The following is a 25,452-nucleotide window of genomic DNA, read 5'->3' as shown; positions in this document are numbered from 1 at the left end:
AGAAAGATAGATGATATAAAATGGTGTGGCCAAAAACACTGTGGATCAAAAAACATAAATGGAGATGGAAAAAGAAACATTCATATAAAAGGCACATCATGAAGAATCAAGCCTTTTCCAAATAAACATATTTAAAACCTGTAGATACCACACAACAGGCAATTGGCTTGAGTCAATGTCTGTGCTGTTCAGCACGTTACATGGGTACGGGAACTGTGCATGCAACTCAGTCATGTGTGTCATACTGTTTTATGTTCTGGCAACCAGTTATTTTAAGGGCTAGGGTGCTGCAGGAAAGAGAACAAAAACATCTATGTGCTGCAATCAAAGTAACCCTCTCTAGGTGGCCAGAAACAAACTCCATTTGCAATCCGGGCACAGCTGCTGTCTCCGATGCGATGGAGGAATCTGGGAATGGCCAGGCTGCTGACTGATAATACACATCTCTGTAACCAAAACTATCAATAATGTGTCTGTATTGAGGGGAAGCTCACACAGGGCACCGCAAGACAGAGTGGAACATTTTCTGCAAAAGATCCAGTAATATATTTGCTATATTACACATCTTTAAGAGACTTGAATACTAAATCATTTGTATGACAGGCATCAATCGCTAAATGAGAGCTAGAAATGCAAAAACTCCTGAATAAGCTAACAGTATATGTGTAACCAAAAGGGGCAATAGTTTGAACTGACATACATTTCTCTCTGTTTAGTTCCCACAGCTGGGGCGCGTGGACGGAGGGAGTGGAAACACAAGGACTCATGTGGAGTGCTCCAAACACAAAGAAAAAAATAACTCCAAAATTGGGATCAGTGGATGGTCACAAGTACTTGATTCCTGCTCTGGGGGAGGGCTAAACAGAAGAAGAGGCATGATGCATGCATGCCATGGCCAAATGGGGACAAAGGATATCAGAGCGACAATGGAGCGAGCAAATGGTAAGTCTATGGGCGAGCTAAAGCCTACAGATTGAACACAACACGTCTTTTCAAGACAGCACATGTGCTGTCTACCCGAGATCTAAAAATTATTAATCAAAACAGACACAGAAACACATGGATGCACAGTGATGAGGCCAGCCCTGTACTTTACGTTTTACATTGAACTGGCCACCAAATGCTTTCAGCTGAGCAGCATGTGATGTGCGTATGATTGTGGTGCATGTTTTTTTTTGTGTACTGATGCTTGTGTCGACTGGAGGTGTCTGTGCCTAGTGCGTTGTGTGTGTAAGAGGTGGGCAAAATTATTCTGTCCATGTTTGTGTGAGCAAGAAATAGACTGTTGGGAGGGTGAGCTTGGGATTCATAAGTGTGTTTGGTATAGTCTTGAGGAACCAACACAATATTTTGTAAGTGTGTGTCTGATTGACTGGAGTGGTGAATTTCTGTGTTTTACTGTGTGTGTGTGTTTGTGCAAGATGGCAAAAGCTGTTTATAGAGGGTGTATGCATGATTCTGGGTGTGCATGTTTGCTCTGGGGTACTTGGGGAGAATACATTTTTGTGGGTGAGTGTGTGGTGTGCACAAGTATGTTTGGTGTAGTCAGGACCAGACGCAGCGTGTTTCTATATTAGGGTGGATTTGTATGGCCATAAGTGTATCTGTGTGTGTTGCTATGAAAGACAGCAAGTGGTCTGCATAGTGGGTGTGGTGTGTCTAAGAGTATTTATTCAGGAGCACACACAGTGTGTAGACAGGTGCGTTACCTCACAATCGGGCTTTCTTAGGGGCTGCACCAAGAATATGGAACTCTCTCCCACCCATCATCAGAAGAATTCCGCCTCTGGCATGCTTTAAAAGGGAGACCAAAACCTTCCTAATGTGCAAATTCCTTTCCTAAATCCTGCACTGCATTCACCTAAGCGACTTGTTTTATACCCCTTTAAGGCGACACCTTGGATTATCCGGATGCTACCCACCCGACATCTCTGGGCATCCCACCTTAGACTCTTGGCCCTCTCGCTCTTGTAAAATGTATATACTGGTTTTTATTCCAAATGTTCCCACCCCCTTCCTAAGTTCTTGTTATACAAATGTATTCCTGTAAAGCGCTCTGATACCCTAACGGTATTTCTTTCTAAAAATGTACGTTTGCATTCATGAGTTTTGCAGTGTGGCTGTGACCAGGGTATTGTGAAAGTAAGGGAGCTAACGTGTGTGTGGTGTATTTCGTGCACGGAGAGGGCAGATGATGTTTCTGGGTGTGCGTGTAGCAGTTTTCCCTAACCCGGCTGTGTTGTTTAGACTGGGGCAGCAGCTTGGTTTCTTTCATTCATGGCAGTCTGATGCCAGAATAACACAAATAATGGCCTTTGCTCTTTCAGTTCAGAAAGCAGATGCGCCTGCTGCCAGTGGATGAAGTCTCTGCTTTGTCCTGGTGTTCACACTCTTGTCACTGGCGTCAAGCTATAGTGCTTCTGGCAGTTGTGCACTGTGTGTTTTTATGGTGTGGTGTGCAGTTGAAGAGAGGCTATTCTCAAGCAGCATTGTCAAAATCCTTTCCTGGTGCTCCGCGCGGCGCCCACAACCTCAAGGACATGTACTGATTAAAAGAACTGCATCACTTTTAACTTGCTAAATTTAAGGTACGACTTTAGACACTGAACAGCAAGAAAAACAGTTTAGGTTAAAGCCTAACAGACATCACAGCTGTCTTGTTACAAAGACATACACCCAGCACAGATACGCCACCTCTGTGCTGTGTAGCACTTCACCACAATCTGATGTAGGACAGGGATGAGCCAAGCACACAGTAGCTGAACTTTTAAAAGGGGGTGAGCCTGTAGGCCTCACTCCCTTGACACAGGTTAAAAAGGACCTGTTTACTCCTACTGATAACTACACAATATGCCTCCACCACCTCGCTCGTGCTGCTCAACTCCTGGTGACGAGATTAGCCTCCCGCAACAATGAGGGTATGGCTTTCAGCACCCGCACCCGGTCCAACAAGACCACTATCCGTGAGTCAGGTCTATGTTGTGATGCGCACACATGATCCGTGTTTGCCTAAGACAACAAAAATCAGCATTAAGGATCCAGACATTAGTACAGATGGGCACTCGAGGCAGGGGTGCACGTCCATTACCATGCAGAGGACTTTTCCGCCCCAACAGGGACTATATTTATAACACATAGATGATATACTACTCTTCATACCCTACTTCAGTTTTCAAGCATGGAACATTGCTGGTCTTGCCCTTATCCAGTTAAAAGAAATCTGTTTACCAAACTGGGAAGGTTGGAATTATGGTATGCCTTAACTAGTTTGAAAGTCATGACCTTCAGGTCAGAGTGCATTTATGATCCAAAGGTTGTAAGGTCCATGTAACCAGGGCCTGTTTTTGAAGAGTGGGCAGGCTTGAGCAGCTACCTGGCAAGCACAAATTGTTTTGCATGCATGAAGTGGTCCAATTGACATATATGGCATAGGATCAAACTCTATCCTGAGAAAAGACTTCTCCAGTAAACAAACCCCATCTGAATTGCCACCTTCCTTGTCCAGACAGGCTAGTGGCTGTGCATCATCACCATACATTTGGGATTTGAGTGTGAGAAGTTTGGTAGCCCTGGTATTGGTTTTAAAAAGAGCTTTGCTTTATCATCCAACCTTTCTTTGGCTGACTGTTTTATGTTCCATGGTATGGAGGTCTTGGTAAAATGAAGGGGCAAGAGAGAGGAAGCTGCACGGTGGAGGCTGCCATTAGGGAATCCCAGTAGGGGACTCAAGTTGTACTTACTTTGTTTTCTGTCACCAGGGAATACATTCTATTAAATTCTATTACTTAGAACAGAATGAAGCAGTCTCCTTTCTCTTTGGAAGTGCACAAAGCAGAAGTGACTCTCCCTAGATTTACTTCACAAATGTGGCTATTGCTTCTCCAAAAGGGCATCTATTGATTAATGTGAGATACTGAGAGTAAGGATTGCAGTGGCCCATAATGCAACTGTTACTGGACGTGTATCCATAAGGCAGGCAGATGAAAACAAAATGGTGATGGGTGGAATTCTTGACTTAATCTCAGCCACTGCTAAACTTCTCAGCTGCTTTCCAGTTCATTGCTTTTTTATCCACTGTGACAGTCTAGACAGAGACCCGCCACATGCAAATCAGCGCTGGTCCAGTTCCAATAGTCATATAGTTCAATAGTTCCACGTCATGGCCTGGCCAGGTCCATTCCAAATTCTAAATAGGAATAAAAGCAACCCCTAAACGTGACAAGTGTGCCCAGATGTGCCATAGGGCTTAAGTTCCATCTTACAGATGATGCTCATTTGGCTGTAAGCAGTCTGGGGTTGCTTTAGTTACCGTTCAGAAGGTACCAGGCCTTATAGTTAGGGCGGGACAGTTCCTATTGGAGCTGGACCAAGACAGATGTGCATTATGCTGCTTAATGCCTGAGATAGCATGGTAGGCAAAAAACACAAGGGACTGGAATGCGGCCCCATGTAAATGCTCAATTTCACAATTTGTTTTATAGAAGTTGGCAGAAAGAATATGCAATTTCTTCACCCTTAGTAATTACAAATAGCAGAGAGTAATTCACAAAGTTCTATCCATCACTTCTTGTTTTCTACAGTGGTCAGGTGGGGTAGCCCATTTTGAGAATAGCATTAGTGCTATTAACATGCAGGAGCTACTACAGACCAAAAACTCATATAGAGAACTGCAAAAGTCCTAAGTATGTACCATGTATTTTAAATGCTTACAGTTAGTTGTGTGTATATTGCTCGTTATTTTTTGTATTGTATAGGTATTTAAATGGCGGTTTCCACACCCTTTGCAAGGCTAAAAGTGTTGATGTATGTTAGTGTATTTCACAACTTAGTAATGGGTAAATAGCTGGCCTTCGAGATATTCTTCCTCAAAAGCATCTGCACAAAGCAGTCCAATTGGTATATAGACAGAATTTCTCGCTGGCTTAGTAACTTAACCACGCATGTGATCCTGGGCAGGTAATATTCACCCTAAGCATTCTGTGTCATAATTAGATGTATTTTAAAAAGGCACACAATGCTGTAGTAAGCAGCAAGTGGAAAGATAGTGACCAGAACCTGGTGGAAGGCTCGTGTTCTTTTGCTGGCTCTTTGTCCCAATTCAATCAACAGATTTATGAGGAGAGGGCCCGTCACCATAGGCACTACCTGCCCATTTCTGTTGTTCTCTCTTTATTCTTTATCTGGGCTGCACGAAATTCGAACAAGCATGCGAGGAAAACATGTACAAGTGAACGAAAGCTGAAGTTGTAGGCATTGCTGCCAAAGTGGACACCTTGGATGCAAAGCCAAACAAGTATTGGCAAAGCCAATAGGTTACGCCTATGCGAGATCTATTGGCTCTTTCAATGCTGCACAGTTTGCTGTGCAACATGGCTTAAAGTAAAAACAAATTATAGCACTATGACGCAGCCAGACCCCCCCCCCCCTCCCCCACCCCATGATTGTCTTTCCAGCTTTCATGGGTAACGAAGACCAACAACGAAGAAGGGTGGAGCACTTTGAAGAACGGTTGAAACAGCTTGTGCCGCAGTCTCCACCAGACGGACAGATGAAAGGACTTGTCAATTGACTGCAGCAGACCAGCCAGGGGAGAGATACAGCAAGTCATCAAACATCTGAGAAATGGGAAGGCAGCTGGACCTAACAACATTCCTGCAAAGGCATTAAAGGCAGACGTTGACACATCACTAGACATGCTCTTCCCCATGTTTAGAAGGATCTGGGAAGATGGAATGGTGCCATCAGATTGGCAGGAGGTTTATCTGATCAACATCCCCAAGACAACTGACCTGTGTAACTGCACAAACTACAGAGGTATAACTCTTCTATCAACAGAGTTCAACAGAGTCATCCTGAACAGAATGAAGGAACAAGAACGAGAACAGCAAGCTGACTTCCGCAAAGATACTTCCGCAAAGATAGATTCCCGCACAGAACAGATTGCAACACTGAGCATCACCATTGAGCAGTCGATGGAAAGGAACTCCCCTCTCCATGTCAACACCATTGACCATGAAAAGGCATTCAACAGCGTGGACAGAGAGGACCTTTGGAAACTCCTCCACCAGTACAGTGTGCCCGATAATTCGTAAAAGTCATCAAGAACTCTTACCAGGGAATGACCTGAAAGATAGTCCATGGAGGACAATTTACTGAAGCCTTCAAAGTAACGGCCAGAGTCTGCCAGGGTTGTTTGTTCTCACTTTTTCTCTTCCTTCTGGCCTTAGGCTGGATCATGAAGACATCCATGGCAAGGAAAAGAAATGGGGTCCAGTGGACACCTTGGTCGCAGCTCAATGACCTGGAGTTTGAAGATGAACGAGCCATACTCTCCCATACCCATCTGAAGATGTAAGAAAAGACCCACAAAGTGGCAGCCACATCAGCACAACTTGGCCTCAACATCCACAGGGGGGAACAACAAGATCCTAAAATCTAACATGGCCAGCACAACTGCAGTTACTCTTGCAGGCAATGCACTGGAAGAGATTGAGGCCTTCACCTACTTGGGCAGTGGCATAGACAAGGAAGGTGGTCACGTGCCAACATCAAGGCAAGAATCTTCAAAGCCTTCATTCAGCTGAAGAAGATCTGGAGCTATAAGGACTTAATGCTGCAAACCAAGATCAGGCTTTTTAACCAACGTAAAATTGGCCCTACTGTATACAGCAGAAACTTGGGGGACAACAGTGACCACCACCATCTAAGTCAGACCTTCATCAATACCTGTCTGATAAAAATCCTCCAAATGCTCAGGCCAAACACCATCAGCAACAATGGCCTATGGCAGCAGACTTTCCAACTCCCTGCTCATGAAGAAATCATGACACGACGCTGGGGCTGGATAGGTCAAACCCTCCGCAAGCCTGCATCAACCACCACCAGGCAAGCCCTCACCAGCAACCCTCAAGGGAAAAGGAAAAGGGGAAGGCAAAGAAACACCTGGTGTTGAGGTCTTAAAGCTGACTGTAAGGAGATGGGTTACACCTGGAGTCAGATTGAAAGAAAAACACATGCCAGAGATGGCTGGAGAGACCTGGTTGATGGTCTATACCCCAAGAGGGGTAGTAGGCATAAGTAAGTATGACGCAACCACTATTGACCGCGTCCTAGCACTATTATTTTTTCTTTGCAGCCATGTTGCATAGGAGTGCGGTCAGTGCTGTGCAACATTCTAAAAAACATTGGCAAATCCATTTCTCAATGCTTATTATATTTTCCTTTTGTTTGTTTTTACAAGAATCCACAGGACACCACTCCGAAGCTTTTCGAAATATATGTTGAATAATTCATTTTGATACATGTTTGCAGCCACACTTGTAAGTGCTACGGCTGCTGTCCTGTAACGACTCTGAATTATGTATGGTCATTTGTCACGAACGTTTCAAAATTAAAAACATTCAAATATATGTTTTGCGAACCGGTACACTGTTTGAATAATTGCACAGGAAACACACCAGCATATTTCCAGGTTTTTCCAACGTCTCTCTATGAAGGTCAATTCACCAAAATGCCTGGGGCAAGATTACTTTCACTCACACGCACCCTTACACATACACACACTCACACATCCACTCTCTCTCACATAAACAGACTCACTCACAGCCACGCACACAACGTACTTTTAAAAGTCTTTTTTAATTACCTTAGGTGCCAATGAAGGTCATATTCCAGCTAATTGTACTCCATTCTTTCTTACACTAATAATGAATAATAGATTATTCACTATTAATGTAATAAAACATTGACAGTAAACAAGGGAAGTGGGGCCCCCCAAACAACGAATGTGTTCTAGTGTAACGTAGCTGGTGCTCATGTAAAGCGCTCCAATACCTTCGGGTCGAGTTCGCGCTATAAAAATCTGATTTCAATTAACCACCTCTGAGGCCTGGGGTCGCAAAAGTGCAAGACAGAGGTCGCAGCTGCACCCTTGGCGAACCCCTAGATGATGTCCGTGTGTCTCTCCTGAAACCTCCATATCCGATCAAATGAAACGTAAAGTGGAAAGGTTTCTGCTACGTGCATTAATGAGGTACCGGGTTTGCAATAAAGTACAGCTGATGTGAAAGCTTTCCTGCGCTGCGACCCATCCCTATTCTGTCCTGCAGAGGGCAGTAAGTTGCCGTTTTAAGCAGAAACAAGCGCCTGTATCTTCTTCTGAAAGGCAGTCCTTGAAGAAAACTGTGATTCATTTCTGTGTGCTGAAACAAAAAGACACAGAACATTATTTTAGTAGTCTTTAGGTCATATATTACAGCTAATCCTGGCCCTCATTGGCGGGCTTCTCCCACTTTCAAGATCTATTTGAAACCGGTAGATTTTCTAAAACATCACTAAGCAGCTTCAGCAACAGTGAATGCCTACATCGTGATTTCACTATTGCTTACTCGCTCAGGAGGCACACTTACTTTTTACGGCACCCGTTTGCTAAAATAGTCAGAAATAACTACATGTTCCCAAAATGTATTTTCAATATGTGTTTCTTTTAAGAAAGTGTTCTGTTTGTGTCTTACTGTCTTCTGGTGCTCACGGACAGCGCTCCAATACCTTCGGGTCGAGTTAGCGCTATATAAATCTGCAACAAAAAAAAAGTATTGATGGACGCCTATCTCTTCGTCATTAGCATCATGCGGGCCGTGCCGCACCCCGCTGGGTAATTATTTATGTTCGTTCTCCGGGTGAGGTTGCGGGGACGGGGTCCAACTAGGGGAGGGGCGTTAGGGTAGCGATGGCCTACAAATAGATGCACACTTTGTCTGCATTGGGGAATGTTGGGGACAGTGCGCTGATAGTTGAAAGTGGTCTCTACTGTATTATGCACTGGTGTTTATTACTGGAAGAAGACCGCGGATATGTTGATCACTACATTTGGCAACTGTACCTGTGTTATATAATAAAAATTGTTTTTGCAACAAAAAAAAACCAAATAGATGTACACTTAGTAGTGGTGCTTAAATAAAAATACAATAATATTGCGAGCCCGTGGAAGAACAATGGCCTCGAAAAGGGAGCTGTACACGTTCCATGCTCCACAGAAGACAAGAGGAGAGAGTGGACACAGGAGGCGCAGACCAATGATAAGCAAGGAAATGAGAGTGATGTGGAAGTTAACTTTTTTTGTTTACAAGAGACTTTGGGATGATAGAGCATGCGCCTTCTCAGGCAAAACCTAAAACTATACAATGAACCTGGTCATCCACCGGCTGAAGAAATAAATTCTACTTTCCAGCCTGTCACAGGCTAGTGTTGCAACGTGATCTCACAAGAAGTCCCTTTTGTGACACATGTACTGAATGACAGGTGGCTCCTGTTATTTACCTTGGTGTTTCGGGGCCTAAAGCATAGCTTCATTTGAACTGAAAAATAAATATATAGTCACTTACTTTTAAATGTAACTTTTCAATGTTGTTTTTGCTTTCGGCCCAGGATAATAGTGCTATATTTGCTGTTAAATAAAATATCCTGCTGATGTGCATTATGCTTTGTCCAGCAAGAGCATCTTCGTGAATTTGTGGGGCACTGGGTGCTAATTCACATGCATTAAATACATAGGCCCAGTCTTGTAGAAAGCGGTACAAAAGAGGGTGGTGATGGACGGAGCATCAGAACCAATCAAACACTCACACCCAGTCAACAGATCTGGGTTTGATCCATCACCGTTCTTTAGCCCACTCTGCCACCCCAGTTCAGACATGGCCATATGCAAATCAGTCTGACCCTGTGCCTCATGGGAACAGTCCAGCCCGAACTGCCAAGCCATGCCTTCCCTGGTCCGGAAACAAGCTTCCTAGGACTGGTTTCTGGCATTTCAGCCGTCTTCAGCCAGGCTTGCTTGAATCCAGTGGCAAAGTGAGCAAGGGACTCACGTCTGAGCATACCCTGCCAACTTATGGCGAACAAAGTCTTGTAGAAAGGCCGCTCAGCCACATCTGTTTTAGGACATATCTTTGATCCCACTTAAAGCACTGGCACAGGGGATCCTGAAGCCCGATGTCTAATTCCACCTTTACCATTTGAGCGCACCGTATAGTTCTTGGCAAAGCACTAAATCACATTGTGCCTCCGTTATTGCATTTTTTGACAGCGGCAGCACAGGGAAACAGGCGAAATCCAAGTATTAAATGCTTTCTAATTGAATTTGGATTGTTGGCAACACATTAAGAGCATAGCGCAAGACAATAATATGTTTTTTCTTTAATTAAAATGTTTCTCACTTATTTGTTTCTGTTTGTATGTGTGCCTGGTGTGGATAAATCCATCAAAGAGCGTGTGTGATTGGGTTGGGCTCCTCTTTGCCAACAGGTGCCATCCAATCTAGGCCTCTAGTCCAGTTCGTTCGGTTGAAGTCATCTTCAAGAACGAGAGCCTGGAGGTGCTGAGGTCCTGGTTCCTTTTCTGAGTTTTGCCATTGGCAGCTGGCTAAATGTATTTGAGAGTTTGACTTTGTGTTTATTGTGAAAACGGATGCGCAGTGTCAAAAGCTTCTGATGGCCTATGGTATTTATTATCACTAATCCTGCTGGAAAGTAGCCCTTCGAGTCAGGTGTGTCTTGAGTTTGGTTTGTATTCGCTTTTCTTAATTTGTAGCATTTTAGTTTTACATGATGTATATCGGGAGTGCACTTCTGTCCAGAGTCCTACTGTAACCACAGATGAGTTCTCCTTGCCAGGATTAAGGTCACGGCTTTCTTGACTGTCCCAGAAAGTATGCAACGAAAGATACAGCCTCTTTGCAAGTGGGTCACAGTAGATGAAGCAAATGGATGTTATGGGCTGGCCATTGCCTCATGCTGTATGCTGTGGTGGGCAGAAGCAAAATGTCAATGACTCTTGAACAAGCCAGTGGATGACGAGGACTGACTGAAAGACCCAATCAGGGTCTGTGTAACATATGTAACGTTATTATTATTTTTTAGGGCAACATGAGGCTCGCGAGACACATAAAGCTGTCTCTAGGGCACACTTAAAACAGGGGCTCTTTCCAAGCAACTCAAAAAATTGTTTGTGCCAATAGCACAAACGCAATCAGCTTGCCACTAAACTTCCACAGCATTTTTAGTCCAACATGCACTACAGCCATAACGCAGTGCGCCCATGCCGACCCTCCCCCCATCAGGCGCGGCTGGACAGGACATTCTGCACTCTTGCGTTGTCCCCAAAGGCTGCCGGCTTGAAGGCTGCTTTCAGGGCCGGTGTGGGCTGCCATGACCCAACCAAGTCAGGGCACATTTTAGCAATGTGGGGTTGGTGCCAGGGGTGATTGGGGTTGCCAGCTTGGCCCTTGCTTTATGCATCACCTCTCTCGATAGCAAAGGCATTTTGAAGTTTGCATAAAAATTGCATCTCTTTCTGATTTGTTGATGTGATTGCATGGCACTGCTCCTGTCCAAAGACTGTCCAAGACTCATTTTGAGGCCATGTTGGAATCAGAGCCTGGGCAGGGGCTGCTATGTATATTTCCGGATCACGCCACACAATGCCAACTCCCTGAGTAGAGCAGCAGTGTGCTCCAAAACTCGTGACTCCTATCCTGAACATGCCTGGTTTGTCTTTGGATCTGGGAGTTGCCTGGAGTATCTCAATGAACGGTAGCTCAAGTCAAAGTAGCAGAGAGAGGGTTGAGAATCAAAAGAAGTACAAACACCTTTCTTACATTCAACAGATTTACAAACAAAGAAAAAACTCAAATACATTATGTGGCATAAAATATGTCATCTTTCAGGTATAGTTCCTTTTTAGATGCTCGAATAATAAAATTATTTGTTTTTTACATTTTACAAATCAGTTTATAGTAATAAAGAATGTTATTCAAACTGCCCCTGAACTTATTTCATGATTAGAGGGTCTTAAAATGAACTATAGCTGAGATGGAATGTATTCTGTCACATACTCCAACTTACTTTTTCATTGCTTGCAAAGCAATAGAGACTTCCCTCCAGCTGGAAATGTTCAGTCATTGTTCCAATTTTCAAGAAAGGCAGCAGGGCGGACCCCGCTTGTTATCACCCCATCTCTTTGGTGGACAGTGAGGTCACACTGTTGGGTAGGGTCCTGCTCGACTGCTTGTCTATGGAGGCGCCCGATCATAACATCCTCTCTGAAGCCCAGTATGGGTTTAGGGCCGGCCAGGGCACCGTAGCTCAAACCTTGAACCTTTTTATGTTGACAGCTAAATACACCAAGGCGAGAGAGGGGGTGGTTCACTTGGCTTTCATGGACCTAAGCTCAGCCTTTGATCGAGTCAACAAAGCAAAGCTCTGGGCAGTGTTTGGGTCCATGGGGGGGTCGAGCCGGCTCTACTCTCTTTTCTACATGCTCTTCACGATAGGCTTCTGACTTGGTCACATATGGGTTGGGGGAATGTACTTCACCCCTGGAGTTGAAGAGAGGGATGCGCCATGGTTGTATCCTGGCCACCTTTCTCTTCACGCGTTACATCAATGGCTGGAAGCAGCCTTTCAGGATCCAGGAGTGGCCGTCCGGACGGTAGGCAGTTGTCCTCTGCCCATTCTTTTATATGCAGACAACGCCGGCCTCTAGTCTCAAACGGCTAAGGGCCGGCAGCAGTTAGATCTTTTCGTCACCAACATGGGCGAGCTTGATCTCACTGCCAACTATCTTAAATTTCACGTTACGGTGGTGGTCCTTAGGAACACCAGGTTCAAAAGTTGCGTGGTCATGATCTACCCGATTTCTTGAGTGGAGCATTTTCTGTATCTAGGGATCCTCTTGGATTCCCGATTCCCTTGGCAACCCCTGTTGAAGAAGAATACTAGGAGGTTAAGGCGGCAATTAATGGGGTTAGCCTTTTGGCAAGGTATACGGGTCAAACTAATTTTGAGGCGATGCTTGAAGGATTTAAGGCCAGGTGTGTCTCGCTGGCGAGTTATGGCTGTGAAATCTGGGGCTAAGTGTCCTGCGCTCAGCTTCAGGTCGCAGAAAATGCCTTTTTGAGATGTCTTTTAAAAGAACCTGTGAGCACCCCTTCCGAGAGGCTTCACAAGGAAGTGGAAACTGGGTACATCACTGATATGATTTCCTTGCGCCCTCTGCTATTTTGGTTGTCAGTCTGGCTGAAGGAGTATTTGTCTTCAAACAGGTTAATCATTCGTGACGGGGAACAGTCGCAACATCGTGGTCTAAACCACGAGTGTTCCGACTCTGCAAGCCATACCACACATGCCTTAACCACGCATGTGCGTGTTTAAGGCAATGCGCGGTAGAGCTTGCGGACGGACGGAAACAGGGAGAGATCCGCGGTGAGGTAAGTGAGGGTGGGGGGTGGTTAGGGGTACTTTTGTGGACTGGGGGTGAGTCGGTTGTTTTAAGTGGGGCTGGGCTGGGGTACTTTTGTGGGCTGGCGGGGTCGGGTTGTTTTGTGGCCTGAGTCAGAATGTTTTGTGGCTTAGGGGTGGGTCAGGGGCAGTCTAGCTTCGGATGTACGGAAGCAGGAAGCGATTCGCGGTGAGGTAAGCAGGGAGAGATCCGCGGTGGGATAAGTGGGGCTAGGGGAAGGGTCTTGGTACTTTTGTGGGCAGGGGGTTGTTTTGTAGGCTGGCAGGGTGAGTCGGGCAGTTTGTGCCTTAGGGTGGTGGGGAGGGGGATGGCAACCTTAGCCACGCATACCCCTTTACCATGCATGCCTTTACCACGAAAATTTGTGGTAAAGTGATGCGTGGTTAAGACGCGGTCGTTATTCAGACCGCTTTGTTTAGGCATGCGTGGTTAGGGATTTCGTTTTTCCAACATACAACCATTTGTGACTGTATGGCTCTGGATAGTATTTTGAGCATTCCATGGCTGGCTTATATTAGGAACAATTTTAACTCGCTGGGGCGGCCTGAGCTGGTCACTGACTCAGAAGGCATAATAACAAGGGATATTCCATGACTTAGCCCTCTATGCGGTATTTTCTCATGGTAAAAACTGAATCTGGAATGGAATCCTATTTGTCGTGGAAGATGTCTAATCACCATCGAAGGCTTTTGACATATTTTAGGTTTTTTATCAGCTTTTGCTACCTAACAGATCCTGGTGCAGATATTCTGCCAATGCCTTTGACATTTTGATGATGTTTCTCAAACTGACTCTTTCCACATGTTATGCCCTAGATTAAACCATCTCCGTTTTAAATGTATCCACCCACTCCTTCTGCCTATGAATTTGAATCAAGTTAGGTCGGCCTGTTTTTTTTTGGCGGATGTTAAAATCACCCACCATTGGTTTTTATCTGACTTGCATTCTATCAGGGGTTATCAAATGGAGGTGAGCGCTTGTATCTGTTCTCCTTTTTTTAAGTTTTTGGGTTATTTTTTTTCTTTTATCTGTTTTTAATATTGTGACCTTTTTAGACTATATTTTGAGGCTTTGCTATCTCCTGTATTTACTTGTTCTCATTATCTACAATGGAGATTTGGCAGTGTTATGGATTTCCATGCATTGTATTAATTTTTCAATATGTACTTTTGTGATTTTCAATAAGAATCCAATAAAGTTTTACTACTACTTCTTTAAAGGGTAAGCAGGGTTTTTCGAAATAAGGGTCCCCAGGGAGAAAACAAGCATTGGCAAAGCCAACAGATCTGGCATTTTGTTAAGCAAAGTGTTGGGTGATAGTTGGTATTAGTGTGTGTTTTCCCTAGCTGTTACAGAAGGAAAATCAAATAACAAATCCATAATTGAGGTACAATAATATGGAATCTGACAGTAGGGCACATCACTATTAAAAGTGCATTAGTAGATATAAGCTGTACTCTTGCAGTAGAGTATTTTGAAAAGGACTTAGAAGATTGGAATCGACAAACTTAAAAAATGGCATACACAGCAAAATATTGCATTGTCAGTACTTTCAACAAAAGGCCAGTATTGTCAGTAGATCTTTAAGAAAGCCCATGTGTACACACATTACTGTGAACAAAAAGAGCATTACATTCAACTACCTGAGCTAATGTCAATAGAGTAAAACAAATGAATGTGCAAAGGTGATTACTAAATAGTCTTGTGCCTTATGACAGACTAATCATTCCAAACAGTACATCACTTCCTAAACAAAAAAGCCATGATTCATCAATTGTTGTTTCACAAAGTAAGTAAATCGAAGACCATTCATTGGACTGAATTGTAAGCATAAAGGAATGTAGTCTCAGTAGTTTCACAAAATTGACTTCTTAGTGCCCCATCACCAAAACCCAATGCCGACACATATGGGACAATGTAACCGTCCAGAAAATGTCATGGTCGTGATTGACAGCTCATCCAAGAAATATGAAACCATCATAAGCAGGGAATGACCCAAAGCCCACTCCCTATCTGTACTTGTCATTGTACTTTTCCAAAGAATTGATGACATGAGGTCTTTACGAAGACTAAATTATTTGTATAGCCAGGCTTGAAAAGCAGTGATGCTGCAGACGAGGTAAAGAAATACTCCAGAAACTTGAAATGCAGAATTAACTCATAGGCCACATCAGAGTCCACAGGAGCTGAGACTAGTAATTCCACAGCTCAGCAAAGTTCCACAGCTCTTGGAAGACTTAGTGGGGAAAGGTTGAGTTCGTCAGTCTAGTAAAAGACTTACAGGTTGGTTAGATGAATAGCAGTAAGAGCTTTGTATACCAATAAGACTCCTGTCTGATTTGTTAAAGTTGGGCATTTTTTTGGTCTCGCCTGACCCAGCGCATGCGCTGGTCTGGCGAGACTTTTTGTGAGGGCAAAAAAAAATGCTACCGTGGCCGGCCTAGAGCTACAGTGCTTGTGCGCGGGCAGCATTGATGTTTGAACGCGATGGCGATCACTTGCACTTTCCCGGTGGCATGGCCGCTTTCATGTTCTCCGTGAGGCAATGCAAAACATCTGCTCTGTAAGGTCTCTTACGCTACTTGTTTTAACTTGCCTTTTGTTTGCTTTCGTGTATCACAAAATCTGTTTGTTGTTTATTCTTTCTACATTCTCTATCCTTATATTTCTTCAGTCCTTACCTTTCTCCAACTTCTTTTGTTTTCCCATTTGAATCATTTTCTCATTCACGATTTGTTTTTGTTTGCCAGTCTCTTTCCTCATTTCCCTTACTTTCAGTAGCTCACACACATCTTCAAACCCTAACTTTCTTTAACTTATTTTTGCATTTCCAACATTTTATCACTCTTTCTTTGGCTTTGTCTCTTTCCTACTTTCCCTTTCTGAATATCTCGCCTAGTTATCTTCTTCGCTCGTCTGTCTTTTTGTCTATTTCCATCTGACTCACTTTATGCCTTGTTCGTTTACTGTCTTGTCCCATCCACTCAAATTTCCTCTATCTCTTAGAGTATGTTTTATCTCACTATCTCTTCCCAATTACTCTGTGCGCCCCATCACTCCATAAGTTATGTTGTTTTGGCGCCTCCATTAACTTTGAGCTGTAATTGGAGTTTGAACTTGGACTGGCACACACAAGACTAATGGGTGCCTGGAAGGGCGAATGTGATTGATTCTGTCAGCCCCTCCGGCCTTACAGAGTCGTCGGATTGTCATCAAGGCCAGTGCACCTCTGATACATCTCAGCCAGTTCTACGGGTACCATTTGTAGAGTACAGTTCAATGAAACCCAATAATGCAGGGTAGGGTGTGTTGGGAACGGCGATCCACTGCGCCCAAGCACCCTAGTCCTTCCAGCTCCTTGGATCCCGTCCCTTTCTGTTAGATCTCCTCGCCTCCTCATCTGCTCTGGGCACCGCCTCGCAGATCCATCCCGGCCCAGCTGGAGCGAATCAGCGAGCAGAGGCTGCCAAGTGCTCGCTCTGATGCGGTGGAACGCTCCCTTCCCCCTCTCCTACAGCAAGGCCGGTCCACATCATGCCTGCTACAGTGTGCTTAATGTGTTTAAAAGAACATGCTGGGGCAGGGAGAGCTGGTGCGCGTGGAGCTCACCAGTGGAAGGCAGCGGCCCACAGGCAGGTACGGCGGCACATCCGAACTGAGGGTTCCAGTGGTCGGCTCTACGGACACCCAAGTCCCCCTCTTAATGAGGGCTCTTCTTGCCCGTGTCTCCAGAGGACAGCACCCATACATTCTCAGGTTTTGTCTTCTCGGATTGCCCCGCCAACCCCCTTCCTATGTTCATGCACCTGTCTTAGCTGTAACGGGGAAATTATATGATGTGACCAGAATCACAGGCTGTAGACCTGGCGCCGAGACTCAAGCCTGGCTCCACAGTTCTCAATAGCTCTATCGTAATGCCTCATCTTCTCCAGTTTTGTTTCCGATATTGGTGATAATTCAGATTTTCAGGAGCAGTGCAGTTGTGCTACCGTGTGCTTTGCCTGTGACCCGCCCTACGGCCACAAATATAAAAACAAAAAGTGCAACACCGGGTCAAGGTACTGCCCGACAACCATCTTTAACACTCATATAAGCATTAGAACATTTAGAAGCATGATTTGTAGCTCGAGAAGCATGTGTTGCTCACCAAACCGCTTAGCACTCTGGGACTTGTAGTTTAGTTTGAAAACAATAACGTGAATGCGAAGACAGGTCTTGCCTTTGGGACCTTAGTGTTTAGCCATGCAACAGTTAATGTTGCTGCACCAAGGATATTGTGCTGGATAACTAAACACTTATAAGGTCCCAAAGGCAAGACCAATTGGCTATGCCAATGCTTGTTCTATCAGACTACAGTGCCGAGAGGCCTTCATGGGAACGTATGCAGCGCTTGATTATCCCCTAATAAACACTGAAACTTACCCAAAAGTGGGTTTATTTTTAAAAAGGAACCTTCCCCGGGTTGGGGTTCCTGGTTTTCCTCCCAAAGGGGAGGAGTTAGGAAAGTCCCACAAAGACCCTCCCTGTGATCAGCATTTTATTGGCATGTCTGGCACTTTCTTTCCAAGACAAGTATAAAATAATACAGAAAATCATTAAGCTTTGTAATTTTCCCCCCTTCGAAGTATAAAGTTAAAGCAAGATGAAAACACATCACAAGAATTTTAAAGTTGTCTAGACTATTCCTAAACCGGTTGAAAAGCAAATAGAGGGAGAATTGTTCTGATACAAACATACAGATGACTTTTCATAACTGTGAATCGATTAACAGCCCCTGGCCCTTCCCGAACCCCAAAACACGCATTAATGGTTAGTATTTTTTGCTGAAAAAGATGGCAACCCTCGACCCTAGGCATCCAGAGCCCCTTGTTGTCCAGCCCTCACCCTGGCATTGTATGACACATAGTGCTGGAGCTAAATGTCTCCTCACACCCTAGGGTTGCCCCCTAGAAAGGGATGCAGGGCCCTGCACTTTGGGTGGGGTGGAATACCTCAGTCAAATAAGAGAGAGAAGGTCGATAGAGAAATCTTTTATTATTCACATAAATAACTGCATACAAGAACTGGGAAAAGGCTCCTGTGTGGTCCCCGCGCCCGGGCCACCCTCACACCAGTTGAGACCCCATATACACAAACATGCCCTCTTTTTAAGGGATGAGCATATGACATATATATTCAAAATGTCTGGACAAGGGTGCAAGGCGTTCAGTCGTTCTCAGCCACCACCCCTGTGCACCTCTCATCAGCTCCTCCACAGCACCTTTCATCAGCCCCTCCACAGTGCTGTCCCAAGTGTCGCCTTTTCTGCTTACTTTCCAATTTCATGTGTTGCCTTGGGATAGAGACATGTTTCTGGGCCAGTGGTCTGTGTACAGTAGCCTCACCAGGTGCCTCGCTGTGATTTCAGGCGAGCCCTTCTCTTCCTAATGCTGCAGCCAGGTTTTTAAGTGGGGTGAAAAAAACTGGAGGCTCTCTCAAGGGGGCGTGACTGATGGAATTAGGGCGTGGCTAGAAAAGTAAGCTAACAATCTGTACTTAGCATAGGATGCTGCCTGACTGGTATTTTGCCGCTTCTGTCATTGCATTTAAATATATAATACAATAAGTAACATTACACCTACAAGCCAGGACTATTGGCTTTGCTAATAGTTGTTAGTTGCATAAAATAAATAAGCAACAACTATTGCTTCGTTGAATAGGATAGTGAAAAGGTTTCAGTTCTGAAATGATGAGACTGTGAAAGAAACTATAACGAGTCTCTTGGAGTTACATTAAAGGCAGTGAAGGGTGGCACTGCTGCAGAGTTAAACAAGCATTTTCAATGCAATAGGTCTCATATTTACGAGAGTTTAAGCTATTGGCATTGTAAATGACAATGCCTTTTATTTATCTGTTTTGCTAAGTAAAACATATATAAAAAGCATTGTCATTTACAATGCCAATAGCTCAAACTCTTGTAAATGTGAGACATATTCAAAAAGCTGCCGCCATTGTCCCGGGCTGCTCTGAAAGTGAAAGCGCGCATGGCGCACTGAATGTTGCAGGAAAGCATGTTGTTCCTACAGTAGGAGAAACTCATTAAAGAAAAGCGTGCTTACAGACTAAAAAAGACGTACCGTCTAACAACCAAAGTAAAAGGGCCAGTCCTCATGGGAGGTTACAAATTAAGACATGGCGGTACTAAGGAGGGACTAACAAGCCTATTAATGAATCAGAAGCCAGCATTTATGAAGGACAATGACACAAGCCAATAACAAATATGGGCGGAGAGTGGGCAGGGCTTCTATTCCATACTCCAATACAGCATGTCGCAGAGCAGCTTATGTGCTGCCCAGGCTCGACCCAAAAAAATGCATCCTGAGGGGGAGCAAAAAAGGAGAGCCCAATAGGGTGCATCTGCTTTTTAGAACTGCCATGAGGACCACCGGCAGCACCCGGCCCACTTAATACCCTGGCCGCAGCGTACGTCTAACCATGCTACTGTCCTTCTGTGTGACCTTAGGCATGTACTCTCTTCTCCCATGCATTTGTCTAAACCCAGCATGCTACTGGCTCTTTGTGTGACCTCAGGCTTGCCCTTATTCTCTTTGTGGCTGTCTAATCCAAGCTGTTTCTAAATCTGTGAACTCGAGGTAGAGACTTATAAGTTTAGCTATTCCAATGACTTTGTGTCCCCCAGGTGAGTCTCTCTCTGCTTCCTTGTGCGTAAGCGCAGCACTATCACTGACTCGCTGTGTGATCTCAAGTAGGTGCCTTTCTCACCTGTGCTTCAGTCTAACACCCAACTCGGTCATTGACTCTCTATAGTCTTAGGTTAGTACATAACCTGCCGTGTAACCCAGCACAACACCCACCCAGCCTCATTCGGACTCCATTTCTTACCTATAGCCCACTCCACATACTCTCCAACCCTCTAACACACATAACACACCCACAGTTAATTCCTGATTAGGCCATTACCCACAGTCTAGGCACACCTTGAGTGGCTGCATACTCCATTTTGAGGCAATAATATTAAACAAATTCATGTGCATCTGATTTCTCTGGCCATCTCATCGCCAACCTCTCCTGTTGCTCCCACAAAGTCCAGAAACTACTAGAATGCTGTCCTTGCAAGGGATACCATACAGGGATTCCCGCCGGTGGCCGTGTAGCTCCTCCTCGTCACCTGCCAGCAGTCGATGGCAGATGGCATCTAAGGCGCGCGTGCAGGCCTCCAAAGTTTGAGCTAGTCTTGTTGTTTTGGCCCGCAGCACTGCTTGCCCGACCTTGCTGGCTGCTTCGGGGGCTTCGGGAACCAGGAAGTCGTGAGCACCAAAGAGCAGCGCGAAGCTGGTGCAGTCGCCAAGCGAGATGGCCCCGCTGTTACTTGCTGGGCCTTGTTCCCGCCTCAGCAGCTCCAGACGCAGCAGTGCCTCTTCCACCAGTTGGCGGGAGTCTTGAGCAATGCCCCGTACGCGCTTCAGCTCCCGGGCACTGAAGAGGGCCGCAGACAGATCAGAAGCAACATTGGCAGCGCCACCTGCTGCCGCCACAGCCAGCCCCACAGCCGAGGCCAGCAGAGAGGCTCCCAGTGTGATGGGACTGAGGGACAGGCCCACCACCGCAGCCGTCGCTCCAGCGGCCCCCAGGCAGCTGCCTGCCACGCTGGCTGCGCGGGTCCCTTTGCGCAGACGCTCAATCCGGGCAGCGATGCGTCGCAGGCGGCACGTGTGCTGCCGCAGGCGGCTTCGGCGGTCCAATAGGAAGGAAGCAGCAGGGCCGGCATCATCAGGCGGAAGGAGGGGGGTACAGGCCTCGTCACATTCTTCTGTATCCCTAGGAAGTAGAAATAGCAAACATTATATTATTAACTCAAAATCTAGAAACATAACAGGGTCAACCAGTCAGTCAGTAATGGCCAAATGCCTAAATCGTTTATTAACTTAAAAGTATTATTAAAGAAATACCTACAACTGTTCCTTATTAAATATAAACGTCGATTACCAACTGAATACCTCAATCTAGTAAAACCCTAACTATATTAATTGATATGTATGTACATCTATAATTAGATAGCTAAAATGACCGTTACAGAAATCGTTATGACAAAAATGTTATTCTACTATCAAATACCTAAATATATCGCTGACCAAATACTTATACAGGCCTTTAACATTTGCATATAGATATATTTATTAAAGTTGCTAAAAATAGATTCAACTCAGTGCTGTTTATGGACACTACCTTAATAGTTATGAGAAAAATCTAAAACTGTCATCAGCCAAATACCTTAAAAAAATGATAGCAAATGCCTAAATCATGCATTGTACAACTATGAAAATCAGTTTTTAACAAAATAAAGGGGATTTTCTACTACCCAAATATGTTCACGTCACTTAAGAAAAATAATTAAATTAATCATTAAACAAATAACTAAATCAATTATTAATCATACACCTAAATGGATAGCGTATCAAATGATTGCAAAGACAATCGCTAAACAAATAAAACTGAACGCGGACCAAAAATCTGAGTCTACTGTTACACAAATGAGTGAAACAGTTATTTATTGAAATTCATTTTTAATTTAATGCCTATATCCAGGTGTTAATCAGTTACTTAAACTGACCAAATAAACTATGTTTGTGACGTACAGCAATCCATGTCTAACAACGTACCTACATGGATCTTTAACCTTCCACTTAAACAGTTAACAAAATACCTACATCAACTGTTGTGCAAATACATACATTGATATTTAACAGTATTGCAATTACTTGTTAATCAAATACCCACATTGTTCTTCAACTTACTATAACGACTGCCAAACTATGAAGTCGATCTTTAAGTAAAGGTTTACAAAACACAATCTACTGTTCACACATCACCTTCATCCATTTCAATAGCAACGAAAAAAATTGTTTAATAAAAATACACTAAGCCCACTCGTGATCAAGTAATTATATACTTCAGTAGTCAAAGATCTGCATCTATTATTAACCAATTGTTCACAGAACACAGATATCTAGAATTACTAAAATATGCACATTTATTTTTAAGGACATGCAAATACCTTGTTTACATTACAACAAAAAATATATTTCTATGAACCACATCTCAGAATTCCCAGGTCCCTTGGTCCAAGGTTTTCCAGAGCTAGGCCACCTCCCACCAGGACACTCACTCTCACCAGACTCCCTCACTTACAATGCTTATCCTATGTTTCATGATACCACCTTAGGCTCAGTCACCCCTCACACACAGACCCCTCACCTCCAGGGTTCATCGACCCCCAGGTCTTGCATCTTACCATCAGTACCACCGACACATGCCCCTCCTCGCCCCTGACCCCCTTCAGCCCCTGGCCCTTTATAAGTCACCCAGGAACCCCCGAACCCTCTCTACATCCCAGACTTCTTTGGTCTCTCGGGTGCCTACTACCCCTCCAAACCCTCCCTGGCCTTCTCATCCCAAAGATGCATGATACATACTCAGGGCAGTCACTGACACCACCCCTCACTGATACCCCTACACACAGATACTGTGGACCCATCCCTCATACACCCTGACCCATGGTCCCTTCTACCTGTACTCCATTGGCCCAGTCCCCTCACTGATACCCCCACACACAGATACTGTGGACCCATCCCTCATACACTCTGATCCATGGTCCCCAGTTCTACCTGTACTCCATTGGCCTAGTCCCCTCACTGATACCCCTACACACAGATACCCTGGACCCATCCCTCATACACCCTGACCCATGGTCCCCTCTACCTATACTCCATTGGCCCAGTCCCTTCACTGATACCCCCACACACAGATACTGTGGACCCATCCCTCATACACCCTGACCCATGGTCCCCTCTACCTGTACTCCATTGGCCCAGTCCCTTCACTGATACCCCCACACACAGATACTGCGGACCCATCCCTCATACACCCTGATCCATGGTCCCTTCTACCTGTACTCCATTGGCCCAGTCCCTTCACTGATACCCCCACACACAGATACTGTGGACCCATCCCTCATACACTCTGATCCATGGTCCCCAGTTCTACCTGTACTCCATTGGCCCAGTCCCTTCACTGATACCCCCACACACAGATACTGTGGACCCATCCCTCATACACCCTGACCCATGGTCCCTTCTACCTGTACTCCATTGGCCCAGTCCCTTCACTTATACCGCCACACACAGATACTGTGGACCCATCCCTCACACACCCTGACCCATGGTCCCTTCTACCTGTACTCCATTGGCCCAGTCCCTTCACTGATACCCCCACACACAGATACTGCGGACCCATCCCTCATACACCCTGACCCATGGTCCCTTCTACCTGTACTCCATTGGCCCAGTCCCTTCACTGATACCCCCACACATAGATACTGTGGACCCATCCCTCATACACTCTGACCCATGGTCCCTTCTACCTGTACTCCATTGGCCCAGTCCCTTCACTGATACCCCCACACACAGATACTGTGGACCCATCCCTCATACACCCTGACCCATGGTCCCTTCTACCTGTACTCCATTGGCCCAGTCCCTTCACTTATACCGCCACACACAGATACTGTGGACCCATCCCTCATACGCCCTGACCCATGGTCCCTTCTACCTGTACTCCATTGGCCCAGTCCCTTCAATGATACCCCCACACACAGATACTGCGGACCCATCCCTCATACACCCTGACCCATGGTCCCTTCTACCTGTACTCCATTGGCCCAGTCCCTTCACTGATACCCCACACACAGATACTGTGGACCCATCCCTCATACACTCTGACCCATGGCCCCTTCTACCTGTACTCCATTGGCCCAGTCCCTTCACTGATACCCCCACACACAGATACTGTGGACCCATCCCTCATACACTCTGATCCATGGTCCCCAGTTCTACCTGTACTCCATAGGCCCAGTCCCTTCACTGATACCCCCACACAAAGATACTGTGGACCCATCCCTCATACACCCTGACCCATGGTCCCTTCTACCTGTACTCCATTGGCCCAGTCCCTTCACTGATACCCCCACACACAGATACTGTGGACCCATCCCTCATACACTCTGATCCATGGTCCCCAGTTCTACCTGTACTCCATAGGCCTAGTCACCTCACTGATACCCCTACACACAGATACCCTGGACCCATCCCTCATACACCCTGACCCATGGTCCCCTCTACCTGTACTCCATTGGCCCAGTCCCTTCACTGATACCCCCACACACAGATACTGCGGACCCATCCCTCATACACCCTGACCCATGGTCCCTTCTACCTGTACTCCATTGGCCCAGTCCCCTCGCCCAAAGGACAGCCTCTCATTTGGGGCCTGCTCGCCCTCTAGGGCCCTCAAAGCAATGCCCCCTCAAACCAGGCTCAATCGTCTCCATGCCCCTCGCCAAAGCTAACCCACACCCTAGGGCACCCTACACCCTCGGATTCATTAACTTCAGGCAATTAAATTAATCACTCGTACCCTCAGAACTCCTCATCAATTACCCCTACCAAAAACTCCCAAATCCCCTTCATCTTACCCCTCTCTCTACTGGCCCTCATCCCCTGGGTTCCTTTAGTCAATATTCCAGTTCCCCCCTCACCCGAGCAACCCCACACCTCAGTCCCAGGCCCCCTCACTGTAACCAACAACAACCATTTGACCAGTTCCTTTTTATCTCCCTCTCTGGTGTTTGCCTCGGACTCACCTCGCAGCGCCCATTTTCAACGCTCGTGTAAGCTGGCCCTCACGTTTTCACACTCCCGCCCGTCGTGACTTCTCGACGCTCGTTTCGAGTGATTCCTTTCCTGGGCCTGACACCTCTACAGCTCAGTCCGCCAGTCCTTACTCTCCGGCTCTGCAGGGCGGCCTTTGTATTTATAGCGCCTCCCGGTTAAAGGCTCCTGGCCCTCCCATGACCTCATCCGGGATGTCGTCACATCCTCACCCCCACCCCTGCCATCGTCACGTTTGTTCCTCGGCCGCAGGACATGGGATAGGACATGGGATGTGACGGCGAGGAAGAGACCACGCTGGGTTGTTACCAGAAGAGCGAGAGTACGGAGGAACCCTGCAGCGAGTACATTGACCCCATGAGCCAGCTATCCTACTGAGATCACACCCTGTCACATCCAAAGAAATAGAGCTATGCAGCGGGTGCATTAA

At 45.7% G+C, this 25,452-nt stretch overlaps 1 protein-coding gene across 2 annotated transcripts; it reads right to left on the bottom strand.

Moving 5' to 3' along the window:
- Nucleotides 1-18,311: 18,311 nt before the first annotated feature.
- LOC146833314 (apolipoprotein L domain-containing protein 1-like) lies at nucleotides 18,312-25,139 on the bottom strand. Of its 2 annotated transcripts, XR_014960565.1 has the most exons (3): nucleotides 24,995-25,139; nucleotides 19,249-21,114; nucleotides 18,312-19,150 (listed from the first exon to the last, which is right to left on the bottom strand). XR_014960565.1 is itself a non-coding variant. In XM_085601033.1 (2 exons), the coding sequence occupies exons 1-2, from the start codon at nucleotides 25,006-25,008 to the stop codon at nucleotides 20,349-20,351; spliced, it is 780 nt and encodes a 259-aa protein (XP_085457159.1). In that variant the 5' UTR covers nucleotides 25,009-25,139; the 3' UTR covers nucleotides 18,312-20,348. The 2 variants fall into 2 exon arrangements, 1 of the variants encoding a protein (XP_085457159.1); XM_085601033.1 differs by having other exon boundaries at nucleotides 18,312-21,114.
- Between the last annotated feature and the right edge of the window lie 313 nt (nucleotides 25,140-25,452).

The sequence above is a fragment of the Triturus cristatus genome, chromosome 4_2 (assembly GCF_964204655.1).
Source record: "Triturus cristatus chromosome 4_2, aTriCri1.1, whole genome shotgun sequence".
NCBI classification, from domain to species: domain Eukaryota; kingdom Metazoa; phylum Chordata; class Amphibia; order Caudata; family Salamandridae; genus Triturus; species Triturus cristatus.
Note: the sequence above shows the minus strand (reverse complement) of the source record. Positions and strands in the feature narration are given on the sequence as shown.